General features: G+C 35.5%; 1 protein-coding gene across 12 annotated transcripts in view; it reads right to left on the bottom strand.

Annotated features, from left to right (window-relative positions):
* The window catches only part of sel (canopy family protein seele), an 81,069-nt gene extending 57,368 nt beyond the window's left edge, over positions 1 to 23,701 (bottom strand). For 7 of the 12 annotated variants that reach the window (XM_076489478.1, XM_076489480.1, XM_076489482.1 and 4 more), the window contains exons 1-2: positions 23,568 to 23,701; positions 16,367 to 16,485 (exon numbers count right to left, since the gene is read on the bottom strand). In XM_076489478.1, the coding sequence (XP_076345593.1) occupies positions 16,367 to 16,463 (97 nt within the window). In that variant the 5' untranslated portion in view covers positions 16,464 to 16,485; positions 23,568 to 23,701. Of the gene's footprint in view, positions 1 to 4,545; positions 4,598 to 16,366; positions 16,486 to 17,405; positions 17,549 to 23,533 lie in introns of those variants that run through there. The other 5 variants (XM_076489481.1, XM_076489474.1, XM_076489475.1 and 2 more) reach the window with 4 other exon arrangements.
* Positions 23,702 to 24,089: the final 388 nt, after the last annotated feature.

The raw sequence follows: 24,089 nt of genomic DNA, 5'->3' as shown, positions 1-24,089 counted from the left end.
CTTCTTATACATGACACCAAGTCTATTAAATGTATATAACATTTATATTTTGCTAACACTTTTCAAAAACAGGGAAGTAAAAATTGCAAACATATACATTCTCTGGAGGATTTACCTTACTGCATTTATGTTGTTTGTTTGTATTACGGCAAACACTTGAATTCAACTTTGCAGACTGCATTAGCCAAAACTAAAACAACAAATTACAGTTTTATCAATCATTTCACAATTGAAAATCACCAATTCCCAATTATTATAGCTCACAATTTAGCCCAATTTCAAATATGCACAATAAATTTGACAACATCATCATGTAATATTGATGACAGTTTAACCTTTAAAATTGAAACAAATACAGAGAATGAACTTTGAAGCTTCAATAAATTAGAAATGAAGTTAAAAATAAATCTGTCATTCAAAAAAAAAACCCTCTTTCCTCTTTTATACTTGATTGAATGAAACAAAAATGAGAATTGACCTCGTGATTAATACATGATCAATACATAATGTTAAAAGATCATTGTGAGAGACAAACAAATTGTTGAAGTTCCTTGCCTAAGTTAATTATTCATTTCAGCCATAAGTTCAAAAACTTTTGCTATCACTCGACACTTTTTGAACCAAAACAATTTTTAATCGAAGGGAAGTATTCCAACCAAAGGTCAAATAAAGTGACAGTATTTACTTTAATTGGTCTTATTAGAAAATGCTTCTAACTATCTTTATTGCATATATAATGGTCAACTTGCCGACCTTAAAAAAAGAAAATGATGACTAAAATACATTGTGATAAAGAAAACCCACATCATGTTGATCAAATTATTTCAAATTCACGACCTCTTAGATTGACACGTTTTCTCCGAACGTTTCAAATCTTAGCACTTACAATGTGTCATTTTATTATTTTAGACAAATGTCAAAAGTATTAGCATTTACTGTTAATAAATAAATATATATATTCCCTTAGTTACAGGTGGAACACACGGCCTGTTACGACGACTGTACAACTTTGTAACTCTGGTTTTTCAATGTTTAATTTCTACTAGAAAAACCCAAAATAACTAATTTTCTCATTTTAAAACAATACAACTGATTAGCAATCATGTTTCTTGAGCCACACCTAAATTTATGGCTTTCTGGAATTATGCATATCAAGACATACATTATTGTGTTGTGGAGCCAAAAAAACCTACATAATATTCTGTGTATTATTAACAGGAGTGATAGTTAGCAATTTTCTGTAGCTCAGACTGTGATAATTCAAACTATCACACATTTTCAGTCGATGTGCTTCACAAGAGTTACTTCATATATGAAACTTTAAGGCAATTCATTAAGAAATATACAAGATATAACATCTCCAATTTTATTGAATTTCTTTGGGGGGGGGGCACTGAAAATACAGAAACTTTATCTGATAGAAAAACATATTTAACTTTTATGGATTTTTTTTTCACATTTGTTACACAGACACATCTTTAGAAGTTACAATTAGATATCAAATTTTGTCTACATATACATTGCACATGCAAAGTTATTCAACAAAAACTGCTCAATTTTGACTACAATTTTTGTGCATGCCTACATGTAAGTTATTGGTATAAAGTTTTTGCTACATCTTCACCTATAGGTAAAAGAGGGTAGTTTTTCAAATTAAAGCAGCTAAATTATAGAATGAAATCATGTGCAGATACATAAATATTAGTTAAGCCAAGCAAAACAGATTAACAGCTTTTAGCTCATGTTTTTGAAGAATCATATGGGTTTATCCAGCCTGCCAACAATTTAAAATAATAATTTTTTTAATACTGTAAAAACAAAAAATAAAATGTAATTGAGCAAAACCCAATCTAGTTGCAATACAGCCTGCCAACAGTTCATGAAAGTAATAAAATGATATCATTATCATTTTCATTCTTTATGATATAAAAATAAAAAATAGAGTGTAATTGAGCAAAAGCCAATCTAGGTATAATACACTTTTCTATTTGCTGGAAAAATGTCCTATTACTTCATGTTGCATCATCTCACTTATGATCCCACTGCCCTGAAGCAGTGTGCTTCTTCCCATGCCTGCCTGGTGTACCTCAGTGAATGCTGCTGTTTACTTTATATTCAAGTTCATAGCTATTCCTAGTTATTATGTCAGGACACTAGGAGAAAAGATGCCTCTGAATGTTGCATTTTTAAAGAAATGTGGAGTGTAGACTACATTATTGAATCACGTAACAAATCATTGTGCTTAATTTGCAATGAGACTATTACAGTGCTAAAAGAATACAACATTCATAGAGATTACCAAACCAAGCACTCAAACTATTCTAAATTCATGGGAAAGCTACATTCAGACAAATTTTAAACCTGGAAATGATCATCACAACAGTTTGTGTGCATTTAAGAGGAAGGAAGCCGAGGTGGAAGCTGCAACAAGACCAAGTTTCTGAGTTGCACATTTGTTAGCCAAGCAAGGAAAACCATTAACTGATTGTGAGTTAATTAAATTACATATGACTGAAGCAGCTGAAGAAATGTGCCCACAAAAAATAGACTTATTTAAGACTATTAGCCTTTCGGCAAATACTGTTGCTTGTACAGCCAAGGACATTAGAAGCAATATTGTGTCTCAGATGAAAAACAATGCCAAAGAGTTTGAGTGCTTTTCCATTGTGCTTGATGAGTCAACAGATGTATCCAACACTTCACAGTCACCGTTGTTTATTTGCAGAGTCAATATTAATTTTGAAGTGACTGAAGAATTAGCTATTTACAGCAAATATTCATTCAATAGTTAATCATGCCATTTTTTGTTTAACTCAGGACAGGATGGTGGCATAGCTAACTAATGAATTAATATTTGATGCACAATTCTTATCAATACCATAAATGTAGCTACCAGTTTTGCCACCAATTTTAATTTCATTACTTTTAAGTTGCACACACAATCCTTTTTTGGCTGCACATTTGTTTCACATCTAAGGTGTTCCTGATTTGGTTAATAAATAACAGGACTCTCAAATGATGAAACGGAATGCTCCATAGCTGTTAAATAGGTTAGTTATCTCATAAATATTTGTATACACCTGTTTACTACTTTCAAATTATAGTAACATCTCTGACAGTGACATTGCACAAATCAAACTGACATTAATGGGAAAGTCAAACTGCTCTGTTGTTATGCGCACTTTCGGTGACATCCCCAAACAATGAGTTAGTATAAAGTGCAGTATTAATGGGGAGCCACGTGTTTCATCCCAATAACTTAACAAGAAACAAAAAGCTACTTTTATACCATGCTTTAGATAGAAATTGAAAATCATGTGTAAAAAAAAAAATCATTTCAGTGGTCTTAAAAACAAAAAAAGAGAAATGGTTCAATTTTTTTCATGAAATATCAGTTCACAACAAACTAAATTGAGATATGTTATCATTTTAATTTCCTTTCAACTTATGTAACATCTGCTACTTAATTCAGTAAATTTTAGGAGTTACAGGATTGGTACCTAAAAATCATATTTCAGAGGCCCAACTAGCTTCCAAAAGAACATTAAATTAAGCATAAACCCTCACATTGTCCAATCTTTCAATAAGCAACTCATAAAATTAAAATGACTAGTTTTATAAATGTTCTTTCCAAATTACTTAGTAAATAATACTCAATTTCCTTCAAACAGGTAACTGTAGTTAAACTTCAATAATCCAAACAAATATATTTATACTGTAGTAGTTCTTCCAGATTAGTGAGAGATAAAGATAATCAAATCAGTTACTAAATACAATGAACACTATTAAGAGCATACATAACTGATCAATAAATATAAAAATGCAAACTAGTAAGGGTGGGGGTACAATTGGTAAACAAAAAGAGCGTGTATGTACAATAAACTTAAGTTTATTATCTTATACTTCACCAACAATTATATAAACTCATAAAAACAGTAACAGTCTTATTCTTTTTGCATGATTTATCATTTTCTCCAACACCAAATACAATTTACAAACAGTCATAACAAAAACATTTTAAGAATTCAGAACTGTTAGGCTTCAAATGACATTTTCTTCAGGGGCTGACAACACTATATGTTCAAGAAATGTTAATGTTTTAACAACTTCCTAGTTTGTTCCACTGAAAAAAAACAACAAAAGCTGTACAATTTCTTCTGTAAAACAATCTACAGATTTTCTCAAAATCTTCACATCTATAGGTTGCTTTCCATTTTACATATGTTCTTTGAACACTTTCACTCATCTTGCATAGATCAAATACTTTGTTACAACTGGCACAACTTGTTATATAGTAATTTCCCTGTAAAGTTTTTAATTAATCTTGATCTAACCCCACCTAATGAATATGTTCTTACTCATGACAAAAGAAAATAAGGCCTTCAATTCATGAAAACACTTATATTCAATATGCATTTTCAGTACAAAAATACACACATACAATATTTATTTCCCTTATTCATATTTCTGCTTTCCACTTGCCACATCACATTAACACAGAAAAATTAGATTAGTAAAACCATTTTATGATGGGGAAAAAATTACTGAAATAAATCATGCTCCTTGAAACCAAGCAAGACTTTACTGGAGTGTTACTCTGGTGGAGACAAAAACAACTAATAAAGATAAACAACTTAGCAATTAATTAACCTCACAAAACTTATAATTGGCTCAATTATATAAAACTGAAAAAATCATAATTAAAATTTTATAAAATACTTTTATTTATGAATCATTCAACTGATTTCCTTGAAATTCATGGGCATTTTAAAACAAAAGTTGAATTTAAAGATGTTTAAGGCATTAAGGAAATTTAAGAACTTTTAAAGCTCTATGCAATTTCTAAAATACATACACTCAGTGGCCACTTTATTAGGTACACCTATATAGTAATGGGTAGGACCCCTTTTGCCTCCAGAACAACCTGAATATTTTGCAACATGGATTCAACAAGGTGCTGAAAACATTCCTTGGGGATTTTGGTCCATGACAATTCAATAGCATCACACAGTTCCTGCAGACTTGTTAATCACACATTCATGCTACAAATCTCCCCATTCCACCTCACCCCAAAGGTGTTCTATTGGACTGAAATCTGGGGACTATGCAGGCTATTGGAATACACTGAAGTCAATGTCATGTTTGTGGAACCAGCTGAGATGATGCATGCATTGTGACAGGTACATTATCCTGCTGGAAGTAGCCAATGGAAAATAGGTAGATTGTGACCATAAAGGGATGTACATGATCAGTGAGAACACTCAAGCACGCTGTGGCATTCAAATGATATTAAGAAACCTAACACATGTCAAGAAAACATTCCCCACACCATTACACAACCACCACCAGCCTGTACTATTAAAGACATGGCAGGATGGATCCATGCTGTTTATGCCAAATTCTGACCCTACCATCTGCATGTTACAACATAAATCATCCAATTTTGGTGATCCCATGTCCACTATATCCTCATCTTCCTCCTATTAACTGACAGGAGTGTAGCCCATCTTATTCAAGATTCGACAAGCTGCACATTTAGAGATGCCCTTCTGCACACCACTGTTGTAAGGAGTGGTTATTTGAGTATTTGTGATATTCCTGTAAGTTTGAATGAGTCTGGCCAGTCTCTTCTGACCTTTCTCAATAACTGCCCTTCACTGGATGTTTTGTTTTTTGCACCAGATCAGCAGTTTCCGAGATGCTGGAACCACCACGTCTGACACCAATAATCATTCCATGGTCAAATTCCTTAGATAATGCATCTTCCTCATTATAATGTTTGGTTCAACAACTGAACCACTTGACCATGTTTGCATGCTTTATATGTTGAATTGCAGCCACATAAATTTCTGTTTAACTATTTGCATTAAAGAGCTGGTGTACTTAATGAAGAATTGCCCAAGAGTTGGCAGTGGGTGGTGATAACCAGCTGCCTTCCCTCTAGTCTTACACTGCTAAATTAGGGACAGCTAACACAGATAACCCTCATGTAGCTTTGCGTGAAATTTGAAAACAAACAAACAAACTTAATAAAGTAGCCACTAAGTGTAGCATTGGCCAAACATAAGAAATCACTTTCAAACAAAGGATATAATCAGTCAGTTTCTGAATTGAATTGTTTTGTTCTTAAGCTTTTCAGCAGTTTTAAATAAATTGTTACATCATGAAGCACTATGATTCAGACACCCACTCAGTATTTGTCACAGTTTAAATATACATCTCTACAGTGAAGGTTGTCATAAACTGACACCCACTGTGAATATATTGATATATTCACAAACAAATACATGTTTGTTATAAGTAACAGCTGTTCAGAATGAGAATGTAAATACATCGATTACTGAACAGATTTCTCATTATGAAGGTTTGTCTACATAAAAATTCATCCAGACTGTCAATTTGTGGATTAAGAAAGTTACATTCTGCAACTTTTTCTCATAAGGCCTTCTATTCAACACAAAATTTTAGAATAATTTATTTGGTAATGCATATAAAACAACATTTCAGGTGGACTTTTAAACATTGGTTGTCTATTCTAATCAGCATAAGTGTTTTGTTCTCTTTAGAGCAAAAATCTACTTTTACGCATTTCTTATAGTCTTTATTAAGCTCATACCAAATACTACAATTTTCTACCCTTCAAAATAAATATTTGAGATAATGGTTAATACATCTTCCATTTCAATAAGATTATTATGAATCCAATGTGAACAGGTAATATCAAATAAAACTACTTAACACATTTGTTGTCAAGTGAAAAGTATGAAGAGCTCATGAAATATAATGCCTGTAGTTTAGTACTCCAATGGTGTGGCACATTTGGTTACACAACACTGTTGTTCATAAAATAAAGTACTTAACCTTTGAAAAACGTATAACATGTAAAGATAACCACAGTACGTTTTCAAGACCACACATGGCATGGAAAATGTAGGCCTGCTTGGTAAGACTTGTCAGCTTTAAATCTTTATCTGAGTATCACGAGAAAAAAAGAAGTGCATACAAGACCCCGCAACATCAATGCATTGAAAATTTCTTTAACTGGTAAGAAAAACAAAGATTTTTACAGAGATGAATCTTTAGTCTATTTTGTCATATAATAATTACCCCTAAAGACTAAAGATTTATCTCTGTACAAATCTTTGTTTTTCTTACCAAAACATACCTCCTCTCACACTTACACCTAGAATCTCCACTGAGAAGATAGGGGGGGGGCAGTGAGGACATTATCTATACATGAAACATCTGCACAGTAAATTGGTCTCCATCCAGAACAGATATGTTCTTCACCCAGAACTGTGGACAGAATTTTATGATTTGTCATCACTAGTTGCTAGGCCCAAACCAAATGGCCAAGTTCCACTACTTGGGGTTTGAATTATAGAGCCATGATCCCTATATCCCACAATAGTGACCAGAGCAATTTGACTTCAGCATCACATATATAAATTTATATACACTTAAGAGTATATTTCAACCTGTAATCATCGATTCATGCATTTCAAGCAAATCACAACGAGAAGGTAAGCATCAATGAAGTTGACAAACCTTCTTCTCAACTTAAAGAAGTTCAAAAGGCAACATCCAAGGCTTGGAATGACAGAATCATGTGCAACTTACTCAACCTGAGAAGACAAAACTTATTTTGACTAGAATTATGAACTCTCGTGCTCAACTCCCTAACCTTATGGAGAACATAAATTTCACTTACACCAATGAAAGGTCAACCCACCAATCATGAGTTGCAAAATGAGAGCCAAACCAACAGCTTTGTGATGCAGCATTCACTTTGTTGGAAGAATCTGTTTAAGTTGAGGCAATTGATCTGCTACTGCAGGCATCACCCATGAAACATGGCAAGCTAGTATAGTGATACAATAGGAATGGTCCCAAGAAAGGAGGTCCGATATTCTAAAACAAGGAGCCCTGGACCAAGTGCTTCCCTATAAGTCAATGAAAAACATGACAGAACAGCTTCATAACTTTCCCTCTAATAATCCAGAACTATGAAGAATTGCTTTATAAAGAGAAAGTAGGACTAAAATAATGTCATTTTGCATAGATCCTGGAATTCCTGACTGTTGGTATATGCACCCCATTATTGAGGCAAGACATTCATGAAGAAATGGAACTCTGAACAAGATGACAGTAAAGAAACTCGTATATGTTAATAGTGTCTCCCAGCAACCCCTCAAGACTAAAGAAAGATCCTAAGGAAACTGAGGTATTCAGTAAATCAATTTATATGATCCTTTGGGCACAAAAAAGACCATTAAAAGAATCTAGTGTGCTCTCATCCCACAGGATTCGAGTGATGCCCACATTCATAGAAGAGAAAGAACCATCAGTGTTGTGGGAAAAGGAGAGGTGTGTAACAGTCAGGTTTTTTGTTTCATAGTTGAGCCCAACTGAGAAACATGGGAAAAACTGAAAATACCCAGACTGATGGCAGGTTGAATTGGAGCAACAATAGGTGTCTCAGTCCTGAGAATGAAGCCTGCCTTGGTTGTTTCTAAAAGTAAAATCAGGATGTGATGTTCTGAAAATTGACAAGATGGTGCCAGCAGTAACCAGAGCAGTGGAGCCCTTGGATATACACAAAATCTATTCTGGATATAAATGTGCCAAGGGGCTAATGCACACGATCTGTACAAAGGGGCTGATAGAGGGGTAGAACTATGAACCCTGAAGAAGCCAATGAAGTTTGAGACTCCAACAGCAACAAAAATGAACTAAGAAGCCAACAACTGAACCAATGTGCATGCTAATAATGATTCCAGCTCACCATCAATGAAGTTGGTGATCCTGAGAATCTTCCAACAAAGTGAAGAGAAAAGAAACAAAATGTTTGATTTTAGAATTGCTCATCCATATACTTACCATATCTATTCAAATTAACTTCAAACTCTGCCTTTGTACCATCTGCAAGACGGACACAGAGAAAACCAAAGATTTGCTTTCAGATCTTTCAACCATCAAAAGCAACTAAAAAAAGACCCTAAACATCACATTGATAAACCAGTATAAATAAATTAAATGGCCTATCCCAAAGTAGCCTCATTTTTGTTTTTATGTTATTTAAGGACTTTTAATCACCACGGACTGGAAAATTTGGGTCAGTAAATTTGTTTTGTAGGAGTTGAGCAATGTTGAGCCATTTTTGCATTTACTGTAGGCAATTGAGCTCCACATTCTAGCAGTGTAAACACATCTCTGTCCCACAGGGGAATTGAACAGCCAACAGACTAAAAGCAACTGTACATGAAAAAGCAATTCTAAACTCCCTTCAAAATGTCAAAAATCGTCTTCATTGGACCCTTTGAGCCTTCTGGAAGATTACCACAGAACTGAAAATATGTCTCATCTCACTAACAAATAAGATCACTTACCACTCTCAACTGAGAGTGATGTCCCCCCCCCCCACAACTAGATATCAATGGTGGGATAGGAGAGACCTCATTAGCCCTGTGCCAGAAATAATAATCCAGGAATTAATACAGTAAATCAGCTTGCCAATCAGTTTTTTTGTTTTATTAATATAAAAATCACAATGTAACACACAATGTTCAAATTATTTTCAAGATTATTGCAGGACTGGAATAACCAAAGGTGCTTTGTCTAAAACAAGTAATAAAATTATTGAAATAAGATGCTTATATACAGTACCAGGATAGAGAGTGCACTTACATAGATGCACAAAGGGTTGGTTTGTTGGTTTTGGTGTTTTACAGCACAAAGCAACTAGGTTCTCTGTGCCAAACATCGGTAAAAAGTTAAAAGTAAAGTGAAAGCATTAAAATTTGTAAAAAGGAATCAAGGTAAAACAAAACAAGATTTAATTTTTGAATTAAACACTTAAATACCGTTAAATCCAATTTTTATATCTAATGTACAGCAGTAACAAAGAAACTACAGGAATACTAGTTTTAAAGGATTTTCTGCAGCTTAACTGTAATTATCATAACTTACCAGGAAAATTAACGGGTAAGTTCAAACATCAGTGTTAGTTACCTGAAGTTGGCATTTCCAGTCCTAGTTTCGAGTTATTTGACATTACAGTCATTTTCCAATTTCATATCAAACAAACTAGATGTACTTCAAAAAGAAATAATTAAAAAAAAGTCTAATTTATGAAGTAAAAACTTAAATAGTGTTAAAAAGGTCAATGGCCTTTAAAAAACTAAAAAACATTTGTAATGTAAAGTGTCACCATCACCAATGACACTGTCCAACATTATGGATAAACCTTGGGATGAAAAATTTTAAAATGGTGCAATCGTTGAGACGTAACAACAGCAAGACAATAAATGGTGGCTTATTGTGACCCAAGTGTCACACAGACAACACATTAGAGCATCAGTCCCAGATAAAAAAAAATGATGAGTTAAAAGACTGTGACCCAAGTGTAGTCCAGTTAGAACAACTTCCTCTTTCAGATCCTTACAGAAACAAGACAGCCAAAATCCAACAGAGGGTTTTATTTGGAAAAGCTTGTTTTTACATTGCTCACTCCAAGTCAACTTCCAACTGAAACAGAGCCAAGCCTTAAATACAGGACCATAGTCTATGTGTGGAATAAGCACAGCAGTGATAGCACCAGAGCAGATAGACTTAGCTGTGGTGTCAGCGAGCTTGTTCCTCTGAATACCAACACGGCCTGGTATCCAGAAGAACTGAACAGAAGTAGATGTTAAAGAAGAATGAGCCAGTCGGTTTTCAATATCAGCGAGAATAGGGTGAAAATTTATTTGAAGCAATTCCAAGGCTAACAGAGAGATAAATGAACAGGTACAAATAGTACAGTTCATGTACTGCATAGCTTCTATGTGATCCAGGGCATGAGAAATGGCATACAATTCAGCAGTGAACAAAGAAACTGTAGAGGGGATTCTATGTGCAACAACCAAATTATGGCAAACAATAGCAGAGCTCACAAAATCATCTGATTTCAAACCATTTGTATAAATGGGAATGCTTTGAAAGATGTTCAGCAAATAGAAGCCGATACTTCCAATCAGGAGTATCTGCCTTCTTCAGATGACTCAAAGAAATGTCACATATGGGGACAGTAATTAGCCATGGTGGGATGGGCCGATCTGTGGATACCATTATGTCATCCAAAGATAGATCCTATTGTCAGATGCTGTGGTAAAGATCAAAGTTTTGAAGCATATAATAAAGATAGTTGCAAACGACGAAGGTATAGAGGGGGTTCATGGGACTCCATGTACAAACTCTAGATTGGAGAAGTGCAGAACTGAAGCCCCTGATGGTGAACAGTGACCAACATTTTCATGGCTGAAGTCCTGGCAGAGCCACAGCCCAATGACCCATAATCTAGTTTTGATTGAATAAGGGCACAATAGATTTTTGGCATGGAACATGGATCTGTTCCCCAAGAGGTGAAAGAGAGGACATAGAGAATGTTCAGTGCCCTTGTACACTTGACACATAGCTGCTTGATGTGTGGAATAAAAGCTTACAGTCAAAGATGAACTGCAAGAACTTTTTCTCAGGGACTACATAACAACATCACCACCAAGATGGAGCTCAGAATCAGTTCCAATACTCTGTTGATGACAAAAGTTCATGCTGTGGTTCACATCAGTAATTGATTGAGGGCAGTCTGTAACATACCTCACATTTGATGACTTACACAACATGTGTAAGTCACTGACAAAGAGATCATTTGCAACTGTAGGGGTTAGTTGTCCACTGATGGCATCAATCTTTATAATGAAAAGTTGGACACTCAAGACACAGCCCTGAGAGACTCCAAATTTCTTTGGGAAAGTGTCGAACTCACATGGGCCTGGAATTTCCGATTCATTAAAAAATGTTTAATAGAAATTGGTAAATTGCTACACAACCCATACAAGTTGAGGTCTCACAAGACACCATACCTCCACATTGTATCATAAGCTTTCTTAATGTAAAGAAAATATAGAAACAAGATGCTGTTCCTTGAGAAAGGCTTCCCTGATTGATGTTTCAAGTCAAATCAGATGGTCCATGGAGGAGAGCTGTTTTTGGAACCCACACTGAGTGGGTGAGCAGAAGTTTCTGGAATCGAAGAACCAAACAAGATGAGCATTAACCATCCTCTCTAAGATCTTACAGAGACAGCTTGAAAAAGCAATTGGACAGTCGTTCAAAGGAATCTTGGGATCTTTCCCTGATTTAAGAAAAGGGAGTACAATAGCATGGTGCCAAGCTTCATAAAAAACATTCTCCTGCCAGATCTGGTTAAAAACAACCTGAAGAATAGCAAGATATGCAGAAGAGAGATGGCACAACATCTTGTAATAAATATCATGAGGTCTGACTGATGTACTGCCAGAACAAGGAAGGGCCAGTGTGAGTTCCACCAGTGTAAGGGTGCAATTATAATCATACAGACAATCAGCTCGAAAGGAAAGAGGCAATTGTTCTGCCCATGTTGTGATGGCTAAAAAGATGGGAGATGAAGCAGAAGTTCTAGATGCATGAGAAAAGCTTTTACCAAGAGTACTGATGATGCTCTGGGCATCAGCAACTTCCTGGCCATCAGAAAACAAGATCAAAAGTGGGGCAGAAATACACTGGCCACTATTCTTTTGAATTTTGTCCCATATAACTTTGGAATTGGTGGTAGAAAAAATGCTAGATTCCTTCTGGCTTTGACGTTTGATCTGCTGAGCACGTGCACAAGCCTGCTGAAATGCAATGAGGTTTAAAAATGTGGGATACCTACAAAAGGTATTTCAAGCCTGTTTTTGAGCTTCTCTTCTCATGTGGCAGGTAGGATTCCACCAACGACAAGGACACTGTAAGAAATGTGTCAAGCTTTTAGGAATATACTGAGCAGCTGCCTAAACAATACAGTCAGTTACTGCTGCCACACAGTCATCTATCAATAACTTACACACGATAGCAGGATAGAGTTCTGAGAGAGCATCAAAAGAAGACTCGTTAGCATGGTCCTAATTCCATCGAAGCATGCAGGTCGATGGCATTGATCATGGCCAGTCTCTCTCAAAATGACAGGAAAACGATCACTGCCACAAAGATTACTGTTGACTCTCCAAAAGTAAGTGAAAAGTGAAGGGGAGCAGACAAAGATCTACAGTAGTAAATGACTGACTAGGTGCATGAAAATAAGTATAAGAACCAGTATTGAAGAGAGACAGGTTGTGGTCCAAGAGTATATGCTCTATAGCACAACCCCTCCCATTAATACTAGCACCACCAAAGATGGGATAATTTCCATTAAAATCCCCCAATAGTAAAAAGGGAGATGGTAACTGCTCAATAAGAGCACAAGGTCTGACTGAATATAGATCTCTTCAGGAGGAAGATAGAGAGAACAAATAGTGATGGTATGATACAAGGAAATGCAGGTTGCTAACACTATAAGGGTGTATCAAATGGCAAAGACTGGGTGGACACATGCTGATCAACCAGAAATGCCACCCCACCATGCACTTGTCCATCACACAACCTGTCATTTCTATACAAGGAAAATTGCTGAAGGGTGACTGTATCAGCAGATTTCAGAAATGTTTCCTCTAAGGAGAGGCACACAGGATGGTAAGAATCAATCAAATCCTTAATGTCATCGATATTTGATTGAAAACCTTGACAGTTCCACTAGATCAGAGTGGCCATTGTTATTTATGTGGTGGAGAAATCTTCTGTTTGCAACCATGTTTTTTTTTCTTTATTGGATAAAGATCTATCAACCTCATGAATCCTGCCCTGGGAGTAGGCAGGTCTCTGTCTGTGGACAAAGATTCCAATGATTAAGTGTGTGAACAATGGTTGATTTACTTCTCAGGGCTACAGAAGAGGATGTACACCTAAGGAAACACTTGAACCTGAAGGAAGTGAAATTGGGCATCACTGGAAGGAGTGGACATAGATGCATCAACTTTTTTTATTATGGAGGGCACAAGATTCTTAAGATGTTTTGCAAACGACTCTCTGTTAGAGGCACCGAAAGATCTGTCTGCACTTCCACTGTGGTAATGCAAAAGAGTGCAGTAACATGTCTAAGATAGAGTTGGCGACAATAATTAGCAAGCCTCTGGGTAGGAGACTTTTATAGTCTTCAAGCATTGCACTTCTTTCTCTTCCACCAATTTAGAGTAAGAAATCGAGTAAGAGGGGTGTAGGCCACTATAATTAACACAGTGTGGTTCCAGATTGCACTCGTAAATGTTATAGTCTTTACCACCACAACATGATGTTTTTGAGTGACCAAACTACTGACACTGGAAACATCTGGAAGGGTTAGGAACGTAAGGTCGTACCTTGCAGTTCAGATAACCTGCTTTGATTGTAGCAGGAAAACATGGTAATGTAAGTGTTAATATCAAAACATTGGTAGGAACCATAATTCTGTCTTCTACGAGTAAAGATTTGGCACACTGTAGTAATGACTTGGCTGAAGAAAGCAGCCAGGATTTCTGACTTGGAAATATTCTTTATATCCATCTCAACTATAACTCCTCTGGAAGAATTCAAAGTTGCATGGGAAGTAACCTCATTGGTATATCCTTAATGGCCTTTGATGTCAAAAGGAGTTTAGTATGTTGTGGTGAAGATGTTTCCACCAAATTGTCTCCAGAGTGCAACTTCTTTACTGACTTTGGACAGCCAGCAAGTTCCTCTAATCCCTTTTGAATGAAAAATGGAGACATCTGTCACCAGGATTTCTCAGATAAGGAATGAATAATCAGAAATTGAGGTGCAAAACCTGGTTGCAATATTGACTGTACATGTGGTAGTTTTCCAATGATCTGTTTTTTCAATTTTTTCATTTTTATTTATTTTGTTAGAAAGAGGGGTATCCATAATAAAGAAGTTACATTTCAGTATCCATTGACCCCACCCACCATGGAGCCCTATGAAGGGATGCACTACAGTGCCAAAGAAGGGCACTGCAGCAACACCAGGGTTTCCTGAGCACTATACCCAAACACCAGCATGAGATACAATGTCCACAACACCTGCTGAGAATATCCAACACTGGTACTTCATTGACCCTAGCCAAAGTTGACCAACCAACTGATCCTAGAGTGGCCACCCCAAGGCAAATCGTCTACAGGAATCCAAGGTCAAATTGGTGTGTTAGTGTTGGACCCCTCAACCACCAGGATCCTCTCCTCCCCTTCACAGGTCACCATGCATGGCAAAAATGTGGGTAGATGTTTAGATCCATCCCAGAAGAGGTAAACTGAAGTAACAGAACCTTCCCTGCAAGGTCCCCTCACCACGTACAGGAATCCACAATGAGGAGCAAAGAGTTGAATGACACAAATGTTGCTAATGTTAGTTAATGGAGGTGTAAGAAATGGAGCAAGTGAGAAAAAAATTAGGCTAATGCTTAGATGGGCAAAGGAAGAAACCCTAATAGTCAAGTAATAGCTGTAAGTGTGTGAGCCAAGGGAGATACGTTTTGGAATTACTTTTAATATTTAGTCACCATTATTTATGCAAATTTCTAGTTACAAATTTAATTGCCCATAATCTTAATAGTGTATATGGAACAGATTAAGTATCAGTGTTTGTAAAATGTAATGCTTTCTGTTATTTAAGGCAATTATAAGTTACTTTCTTGTATATTTAACAAAAAACCTGAAAATGGCATCACATGAAACTATTAAGTAGAACCCCCGATTTCATCAATACCTTCTTGCGCATGTTTTAAAAAGACTGAACAAAAAAGAAAAACTTGCTAGAAGTGCAGTTCTTTTCAAAATATTAAATGGATTAAATCATCTACTTAATTTTACATTCCAATGAGGTCTTATACAAATTATTTGTATTATTTAAAATATGTATGCAATATTCCTTGTTAGTTATCAAGCAACATGAAAAATAAATGCAAGTTAACTGATTCTCAAAGAGACTGTATATAATTGATTTAAAAATGCATTTATGATCCAAACTGAACAATTTCTTGAGCCTTGCAGAAAGATTCATTTAAAGATCATTACAGCACAGAAATTAGGCCTTAAGTCTCAACAGGTAAATTTAGCAGTAGTTAGCTGACTTTAATGCTTTATGTCCTCAAAAACTGAAAATTAATTCCTCAACATACCTTTACAAATACATAAATAGCCTATTACAAATACCTAAAGCAGTTCTAGCAATTAAAAGATGGGAGTACACATTATTAAGCTGCTTGCATTGGTTTTTTTTTTAGTTTTTGTCCAACTTGTAACACTTAAAAGTAATTATATATATTTGCAAAGTGAGCATTAAAAACAATTTAAGTAAAACCTTTCACATTTATAAAAATAAGTTTGTACGCAGCCTGTTATTTACTATGTATAACAAAATTGGGTCAAAATTAAACTTATAATTTATAAATATTTTTTACCTAGACATTTTATATCTTGGCTTGCCAAAGTTTTACTTCCGAAGAAACAGACCAGCAGAACTTCTAACATCAAAAGTTTCAAATAACTTCTCACCATTTTCCCAACCAATTAAAGTGACCTGTAATTAAAAATATATATGTAATAAAAACACAATAACAAGAAAAATGACAACAGCTTATTCAGTGCTATGAGGTCATCCTTCCAACAGCTAACCACAGCAGTCATTCAATCTAACTTAATAAGCTCAAAACTAAATTAAGTACATATGTGTGTGCGTGTGTGTCAGACAAGAAGGTAAGTTACCAAGTAATGAAGTCACAACAACATAGCAAACTTGTTAGAGGTACTACACTTAAAGAAACACATCAATGATAATTGTCCTACCAACAGTTTCTCAATCATTTTTCACAACCTCTTTAAATTTCTTATACAAGTGATATCAAATAATAATGCAATCATATTTTGAGAATGAAAAAATTTTGTGATTCATACTGCTTATCTTACTTTTAACAACTAAGTTCCTATACAATTTCCAAACATGTTCCTGTCAAATACACCTAACAATTTATAATAACTGGATCAAGGCAATTCTGGTTTGTATCATGCTCCTTATTTTTAAACTCCTAGTAGGTAAATTTTTTAAGCCAATTATAATTCGAACAATCCATTTCTATACTCTTTCAAGTGACTTTTCTGGCTGCATACAGAACTCAACAGTTTCTTGTTTCCATAAACCTAGTTTTAAAGTGAAACATTTTCAACTTGTTCATCATCTGGTCTTGAATATTATTTTCAGTACATTTTTAATTTGCCAAGTGAAAACTTGAAATCAATACTAGCAAACTAGTAAACTGATGGTTAATGTTTCAGTTAATGTGGTGTTATGAATATGAACCCACCAATTGCACAAAGTCTTAACAAAAGTATTTGACATCTGTTTAGAATTCCACTAAAACATCTGCCAGTGAAAACATGAAAAAAGGTGTTGAAGTTTTGCAAAAAAATTAAAATGTTACTGTAATGTATAATGATACTTGCCAGAAATGGGACCACATGGTGCTGTCAGATTGTTTTTTTTTAGGTTAATCTTGAAAGGTGAAATTATAAATTATTGAGTAGATACTTTTATTCACAATGTTCAAAATTAGAATAGGATAGCAAATGAGAAAAAGGAACATCATACAGTTTGATTAGCAGACCATAATGGTTGTGTGTTCAATGAAACAGGTGAGTATGTTGAGGATAATTCAAAGATGTGAGAGAAAAAAGAGGCCTCAGTTACACAATATGCTTTGGCAATAATGACAATAAATCCTTCCACACAGTGAAGGAGTCAAGACCATATGGAGACAGCACTGTAGAGAAAAAAAACAAACTGTGTAGGACATTTTCAGAAAAGGTTTAAAGACAAATAGACAGAAAAAAAAAAAATAGGAGAAAATTAAAAACCTCAAAGAGAGCAAGGGCATAAGGAGTGATGATGAACTCACTGATACAGTCACTGATAAACTCCAAAATGGGTATGGAAGAACTATATGCTCCAAGGCAATCTTGAAGGAATGTAGAGTGCAAATTGGATAATGCCATATCTCCATGTTGTGCCATAAGCCTTCTCAATGTCAAAGAATATTGATACAAGATACTGCCACTTGAGAAACTCTTCTTTGATTGACGTTTCAAGTCGAATTGGGTGGTCCATGGTAGAGCACTATCATCAGAACTCACACTGGGTGGACAAGAGGAGGTTGTTTGATTTGAGGAACCATACAAGACTAGCATTAACCATCCTTTCTAAGGTCTTACAGAGGCAGCTCATTAAAGCAATTGGACAGTAGTTTGAAGGAATCTTGGGATCCTTCCCAGGCTTAGAAAAAGGTAGGACAATAGCCTGGTGCTAGGCATCGGTAAAAACATTCTCCTGCCAGATCCGGTTAAAAACAATTAAAATAGCAAGAGAGGAAGGAGATACATAGTTCAGAATGTCATAGCGTACATCACCTGGTCCAACCTATGAAGAGCCAGTTTCGGTTCCACCAGTGTAAAGGGATGATTATAGTCATAGAGACAATCAGCTTGAAAGGAAAGAGGTGATCGCTCTGCCCAAGTCTTGATGGCTAAGAAGGTGGAGGAAAAAGCAGAAGTGCTAGATTCTTAGCAAAAGCTTTCACCTAGAGTATTGGCAATGCTCCAGTATCAGCTACTTCCTGGCCATCAGAGAACAAGATCGAAAGGGGAGACAGAATTATATTGCCCACTGACCTTTTGAATCTTGTCCTATATGACTTTCGAACAGATGGAAGAAAATATGCTGGTTGTGAACTTCATCCAAAATTCCTTCTGGCTTTGACATCTTATCCACCTAGCATGTGTACAGGTCTGCTGGAAAGTGTTTGAGAGTGTGGGATATCTAAGGAAAGTATCCCAGGCCCGTTTTTGAGCCTTCCGTGCCATGTGACAGGCAGGATTCCACCACGGACAAGGATATAGTGAAAAACGTGTTGAGGTTTTAGGAATACATTGAGCAGCTGCTTGTATAATACAGTCAGTTACTGCTGCCACACAATGGCAGTATCAAGTTCTGCAAGAGCAGTGAAAGTGGGCTTGTTTGCCTGATCCAGCTTCCACCTGGGGCATGCGGGTCGGGTGGCAATGACCACGGCCAGTCTCTCTCAAAATTATAGGAAAATAACTGCCTCGTGGATTATTGTCAACCCTCCATGAAAAGTGGGAAAACAATGAAGGGGAGCAAATTGAGAGATCAATAGCAGTAAAGGACTGACTAGGAGCATGAAAATAAGTGTAAGAACCACCATTGAAAAGAGAAAGGTTGTGATCTGAGAGCATATGCTCTAAGGAGTGACCCCTCCCTTCAAAATCAATACCTCCTCAGATGGAATTATGTCCATTAAAGTCTCCCAGGATCAAAAATGGAGACAGCAACTGTTAAATGAGAGCATCAAGGTCTGATTGAGCATAGAACTCTTCAGAAGACAGGTAGAGAGAACAAACAATAACTCCTCATGATGAATTCAAAGTAGCAAGAGGTGTAACCTCAACAGGTATATCCCCAATTGCCTTTGAATGCAAGAGGAGTTCAATATGTTGAGATGTAGATGTTTCCACCAATATGTCACCAGAGCAAAGCTTCTTTACTGACTTTGGAGTGCCAGCAAGTCCCTCTAGTTCCTTCTGAATAAAAAGGGAGACATTTGCCCTTAAGGTTTATCTGAAAAAGAATGTAAGAAAATGAGGTACATGCATTACAGATGTTGAAGAGTGCTGCTTAGAATCTTCAAGACATAGTTGTTTACCTATGGACTGTTTTTTCACTGTTTTATTTAAGTTTTTATTTTGATGATACATGATATAAAATGAATATTTTGGTGCCCACTAATCCTATCTACCATGGAGCCTTATGAGGAGATACACTACAATGCCAAACAAGGACACGGCAGCAATGCCAGGATTTCCTAAGCTCAAACAGCAGCATCAGATACAATATCCATAACACCCGTTGAGAACATTCAGCACTGGTACTTGGTTGACCCTAGCCCAAGTGGACCAGCTGAGTGACTCTAAGGGACCACCCCAAGGCTACTTATCTATCGGAATTTAAGGCCAATTTGGTGATTAGAGTTGAACCCCTCAATCACCAAGATCCTCTCCTCCTCTTCATGGGTCACCATGTATGGCAAACATGGTTGGATGTTTAGATCCCAGAGGAGGTAAACTGAAAAAACAGAACCTTTCCTGGGAGGTGCCCTCACCACGTACGGGAATCCACACCGAGGGATAGGTTCAAGGTCAATAGAGCCTGTTTCATTTACTTTGTAGACTTTTGCCTTTCATTTTTAGCCAATTATTATGTACTGAAATTACTAATGAGATTCATAACCCCTTGGTCACAGCAGCTGTTTCTAAACCCCTTATGAACTTGTTTACTGAGTTACATTCAGCATTTAATTAAACTGCTTTAATAAGAATGTATTTTATAAAGTTTTATTATCAGTACATTACAACTAGACATTTTATATCATACAAGTTTTATTCCTTTATTTTGAAAAAGACAGATTTAAAACTTTAACTTGCTCAGATTTTGCTGTAATGTGATCCACTTGCAGTTACAAGTCTAAACTTTAAAAGCTGTTATATATGATACTGTGAGAATAGTGAAGAGTATCAGCATACAAGGTCAACAGAAGTTTCACCTGTCTCTCACTACTGTTTGGAAAATTTAAGAATTTCTTGATATGGGTTTTACATTCTAAAATATCTAAGCTTTAAGTCAGCCATTCTACATGTCAAAGTTGTGTTGCTAAGTGACAGTTTGAAATTGAATGCTTACTACCAATAAAAAGAGGAAGTTTCCCACTATTCATTTATAGCCTAAAGATAGTTCTACCAGTAAATTGATTTGTAACACGAGATAGAAAATAAGCTTAGTCCAATGTTCACTTGAAGTGTACTTGATGTTTTGCAAATGTTTCTTGGATTGTATGTATTAGTTTGCTAAACTGATTGCCTTTAGGTTTTACTTTTATATTTTAATTAGATGTGTATTAATTGTGTTTATAAAAGCATATTTGAAAATGTTATGATTGTATAAATGTTGTTGTTGTTTTGAATTAAGTACAAAGCTACACAATGGGCTAACTGTGCTCTGCCCACCACGGGTATCGAAACCCAGTTTTTAGCTTGTAAGTCTGCAGACATACCGCTGAGTCACTGGGGGACATTGGTATATATATTTAATTCAGTGCAGTATGACTTCTGTAAATGAGTAAGCAAGATGGCAACATTCACGTGTGCAAGCATTAACGGAAAAGTTTGTGAAAGACCTTTGCTCTATAATAACCATTACAACCACAGGATCACATTGGCATACCTGAATCAAGAATAACAGACAAAGACAGACATTTATTAAATTTAAACATTTCATTGCACTGTACATTGATGATAATATCTAGAGTTAATGATAAAATAGAGAAAATGGAAAATAAAACACAAACATTTACTTGCAAAAAAAATTTGATTTTCATCCAGGAGATTCTGGAGCTTATGGAAATGAAATTTGAAAACTAAGATAATGAAAAGCATTTTTATACTCAAAATCCCATTGTCTGTGAACTCTTAAAAGCCAAGTAAATAGAGAAGTAAATGTGGATAAAGAAAGTGAAAGAAGGACCAGGGGTGGTAAGGCAGCACAAGTTAACAGAAGGCTGACATAAGTGAGGGAGAGAAAACAAGCTACTCTGCAGGGAAACCCCATACATCACAGAAAGGACGGGACAAATCTTATACATGAAGGTGAAGATGTAACATCCTGTTGTGACAAATGGATGAATGAGGTTGACAGAAAGAGCTCCAAAGTTGGTATTGCAAAAGAACTGATGTGAGAGGTTCAGAATTGGCAATATATCTAGAAGACCAAATACTGTAAGAATCACTCCATGAGATGGATTTCATAAAGGCAAGAAAAATGATCTGTCACCAGAAACAAACCCCAGGAACATGACATCATATAGTAAACAAGACAACATGCAGGACAAAGAAATGAAGTCCAAATTGAGAAAGCACAGGTTTCAAAACTAGATGCCTCACTAGCAGTTGAATGACATAACAACTACTGAGTTTTCAGAGTGTATCATCACAATATTAAAGAACACCTGTGACCAAAGAAGGGAAAGCCTAATGAGCAACAGTTATCAAGTTGATATGCAAATAATGCTCCTCTGGAGATCAAACCCAAAAGAAAATGATGATGTTGAGAATCCCCAACTCCACCAAAAACAAGAAAGTTGTGAATAGAAAAATGCAAGTTAGTCTGATAGTAGATTGACATATTGGGTTGAGGAATAATTCGTGAGCATTTTTTCAAGTTAAAAAAATATATTCATAAATGAAACGCACATTAAAGGTGGAAGAGTTAAGTATTTGTGACAGCAAAAATATTTCATGTCATTTGGTAGATACTTTTTTGCTCTAATAGATAGTGTGTTTGATTTTCATGTCTTTAATTTTTGCTTTCATTTTCAGCTCATTAAATGGACTGTCAAGTGGACAAAATCGAGCATTTTCGACACCATCTGCTTTTCGCATTTAATTTCTTGCAATTTCGTTTAAAACAATGCATACTATATACCTAGGTATTACATGAAATAAAGTATCATAATAAATGTTTTGGGTGTAATGTGTTCATGCATTGAAGTATTGTATAGTCTTGCATGTAATGCTTGAATGAAATTATTTAAAAATGCTCACGAATTATTCCTCAACCTAATACCTCAGGAAGTGTTGGGGGCTTAAGCCATTATGATAGACGGATGTAGAGAAGAACACAGTGACATAAAGGTAGATATGTGAATGAAGAACATGTTTTAATAAACTTCAGAGGCCATGGAAGGAGGCAAATGTGCATAACAAAAAGAGATTAGAACACATGGAAAGTAAGAATCCAAAATGCAAAAGAAATACATTGGATAAAAAAATTTCCATGGTGTGGATATTAAGAAAGAGAATATTAAACAAGCCAGCACAGGCAAAAAACCTCACAAGAAAGTGGAAGAATTAGCTGCTAATTCCAGTCAGTATGAGGGTATAAAAAAGGCAGATAGCTATATAAAAATGAAAGCCAAGAATATGCATGTGCAAAGCAAAATAATTCATGATCCAGCTTAAAAAGCCATAGCCAGGCTGAAAGAGGAGCACAAAACTCAGAGACACAACCTATGAGGTTACACTAAGTAATGACAGAACACAGAACAAATGAAAATGTGAAGAAAGGCATAAGAAACATCTACTTTGAGAAGATGCAGAGCGGGGCAATACAGACTAAGAAAGTTGTGCATCTAAAATCAGGAAACAAGAAGTCCAATCTGAGACCTGATAGACATGTACTTAGCTAAGTTCAGAGGTTCATTTTTAAAGAGTGTGAACACAATAGTGAACCTGACAATGACCGAAGAAGGTCGAAACGTTGTTCGTTACTCTACAAAAAAATTTTCTCAACCCTAACCAGCCGTTTTTACATATATAATAATCATTCTGTTACATTTTACACAAATTACAGTATTAAAAATAGAATTACTACTTGTACTAAAGTATTACTAGTATTAGTCTGCAAAGTATTAATAAAATAGAGGTAGTTATTATAATGTGGTAATTACAAGTCATTTAATCATAACTTAATCCACAACCTACGTCCAAAACGAACAAGCACTACTCCTTCGTTCCAGAAATTATATTATTACACGTGTCGAACAATGCACAAATCACATCAGTAGCGCAATCTACCAAAGACATTCTTATTTTGTTTATAACTTTACTATCCGAGACTAAAAAATAAAGGAAATTTGTGAAAAATATGATTTAAATAAAATTATAAAAAATTGTATTTGGCATTTGCCATTTTAATTATTGTAAGATAGTTATAACACGTTCTTCGGTACACTAGGAAATATAATTAAACTACTTTTTCTTTGTTGTTAACGGTCTTAGTCCTGTTAATTTTATTTGTTTGATGGATAATAAAATCATTAAAATTATATATTTCATTGTAAAAATACTTGTTATTCAACAGCATGCAATGATGTAATCGTTTTTTACATGTATATTATTCCACAATAATGGCAAAGCATGCCTAGGAAACTTATGAAGGTGTTTTTTTGTGTGAGAGAGACGACTGACTGCCATTTTATTTTAGTTTGTAAATAACGATGTTTG

This window comes from Tachypleus tridentatus, chromosome 2, assembly GCF_004210375.1.
Source record: "Tachypleus tridentatus isolate NWPU-2018 chromosome 2, ASM421037v1, whole genome shotgun sequence".
NCBI lineage: Eukaryota > Metazoa > Arthropoda > Merostomata > Xiphosura > Limulidae > Tachypleus > Tachypleus tridentatus.
Note: the sequence above shows the minus strand (reverse complement) of the source record. Positions and strands in the feature narration are given on the sequence as shown.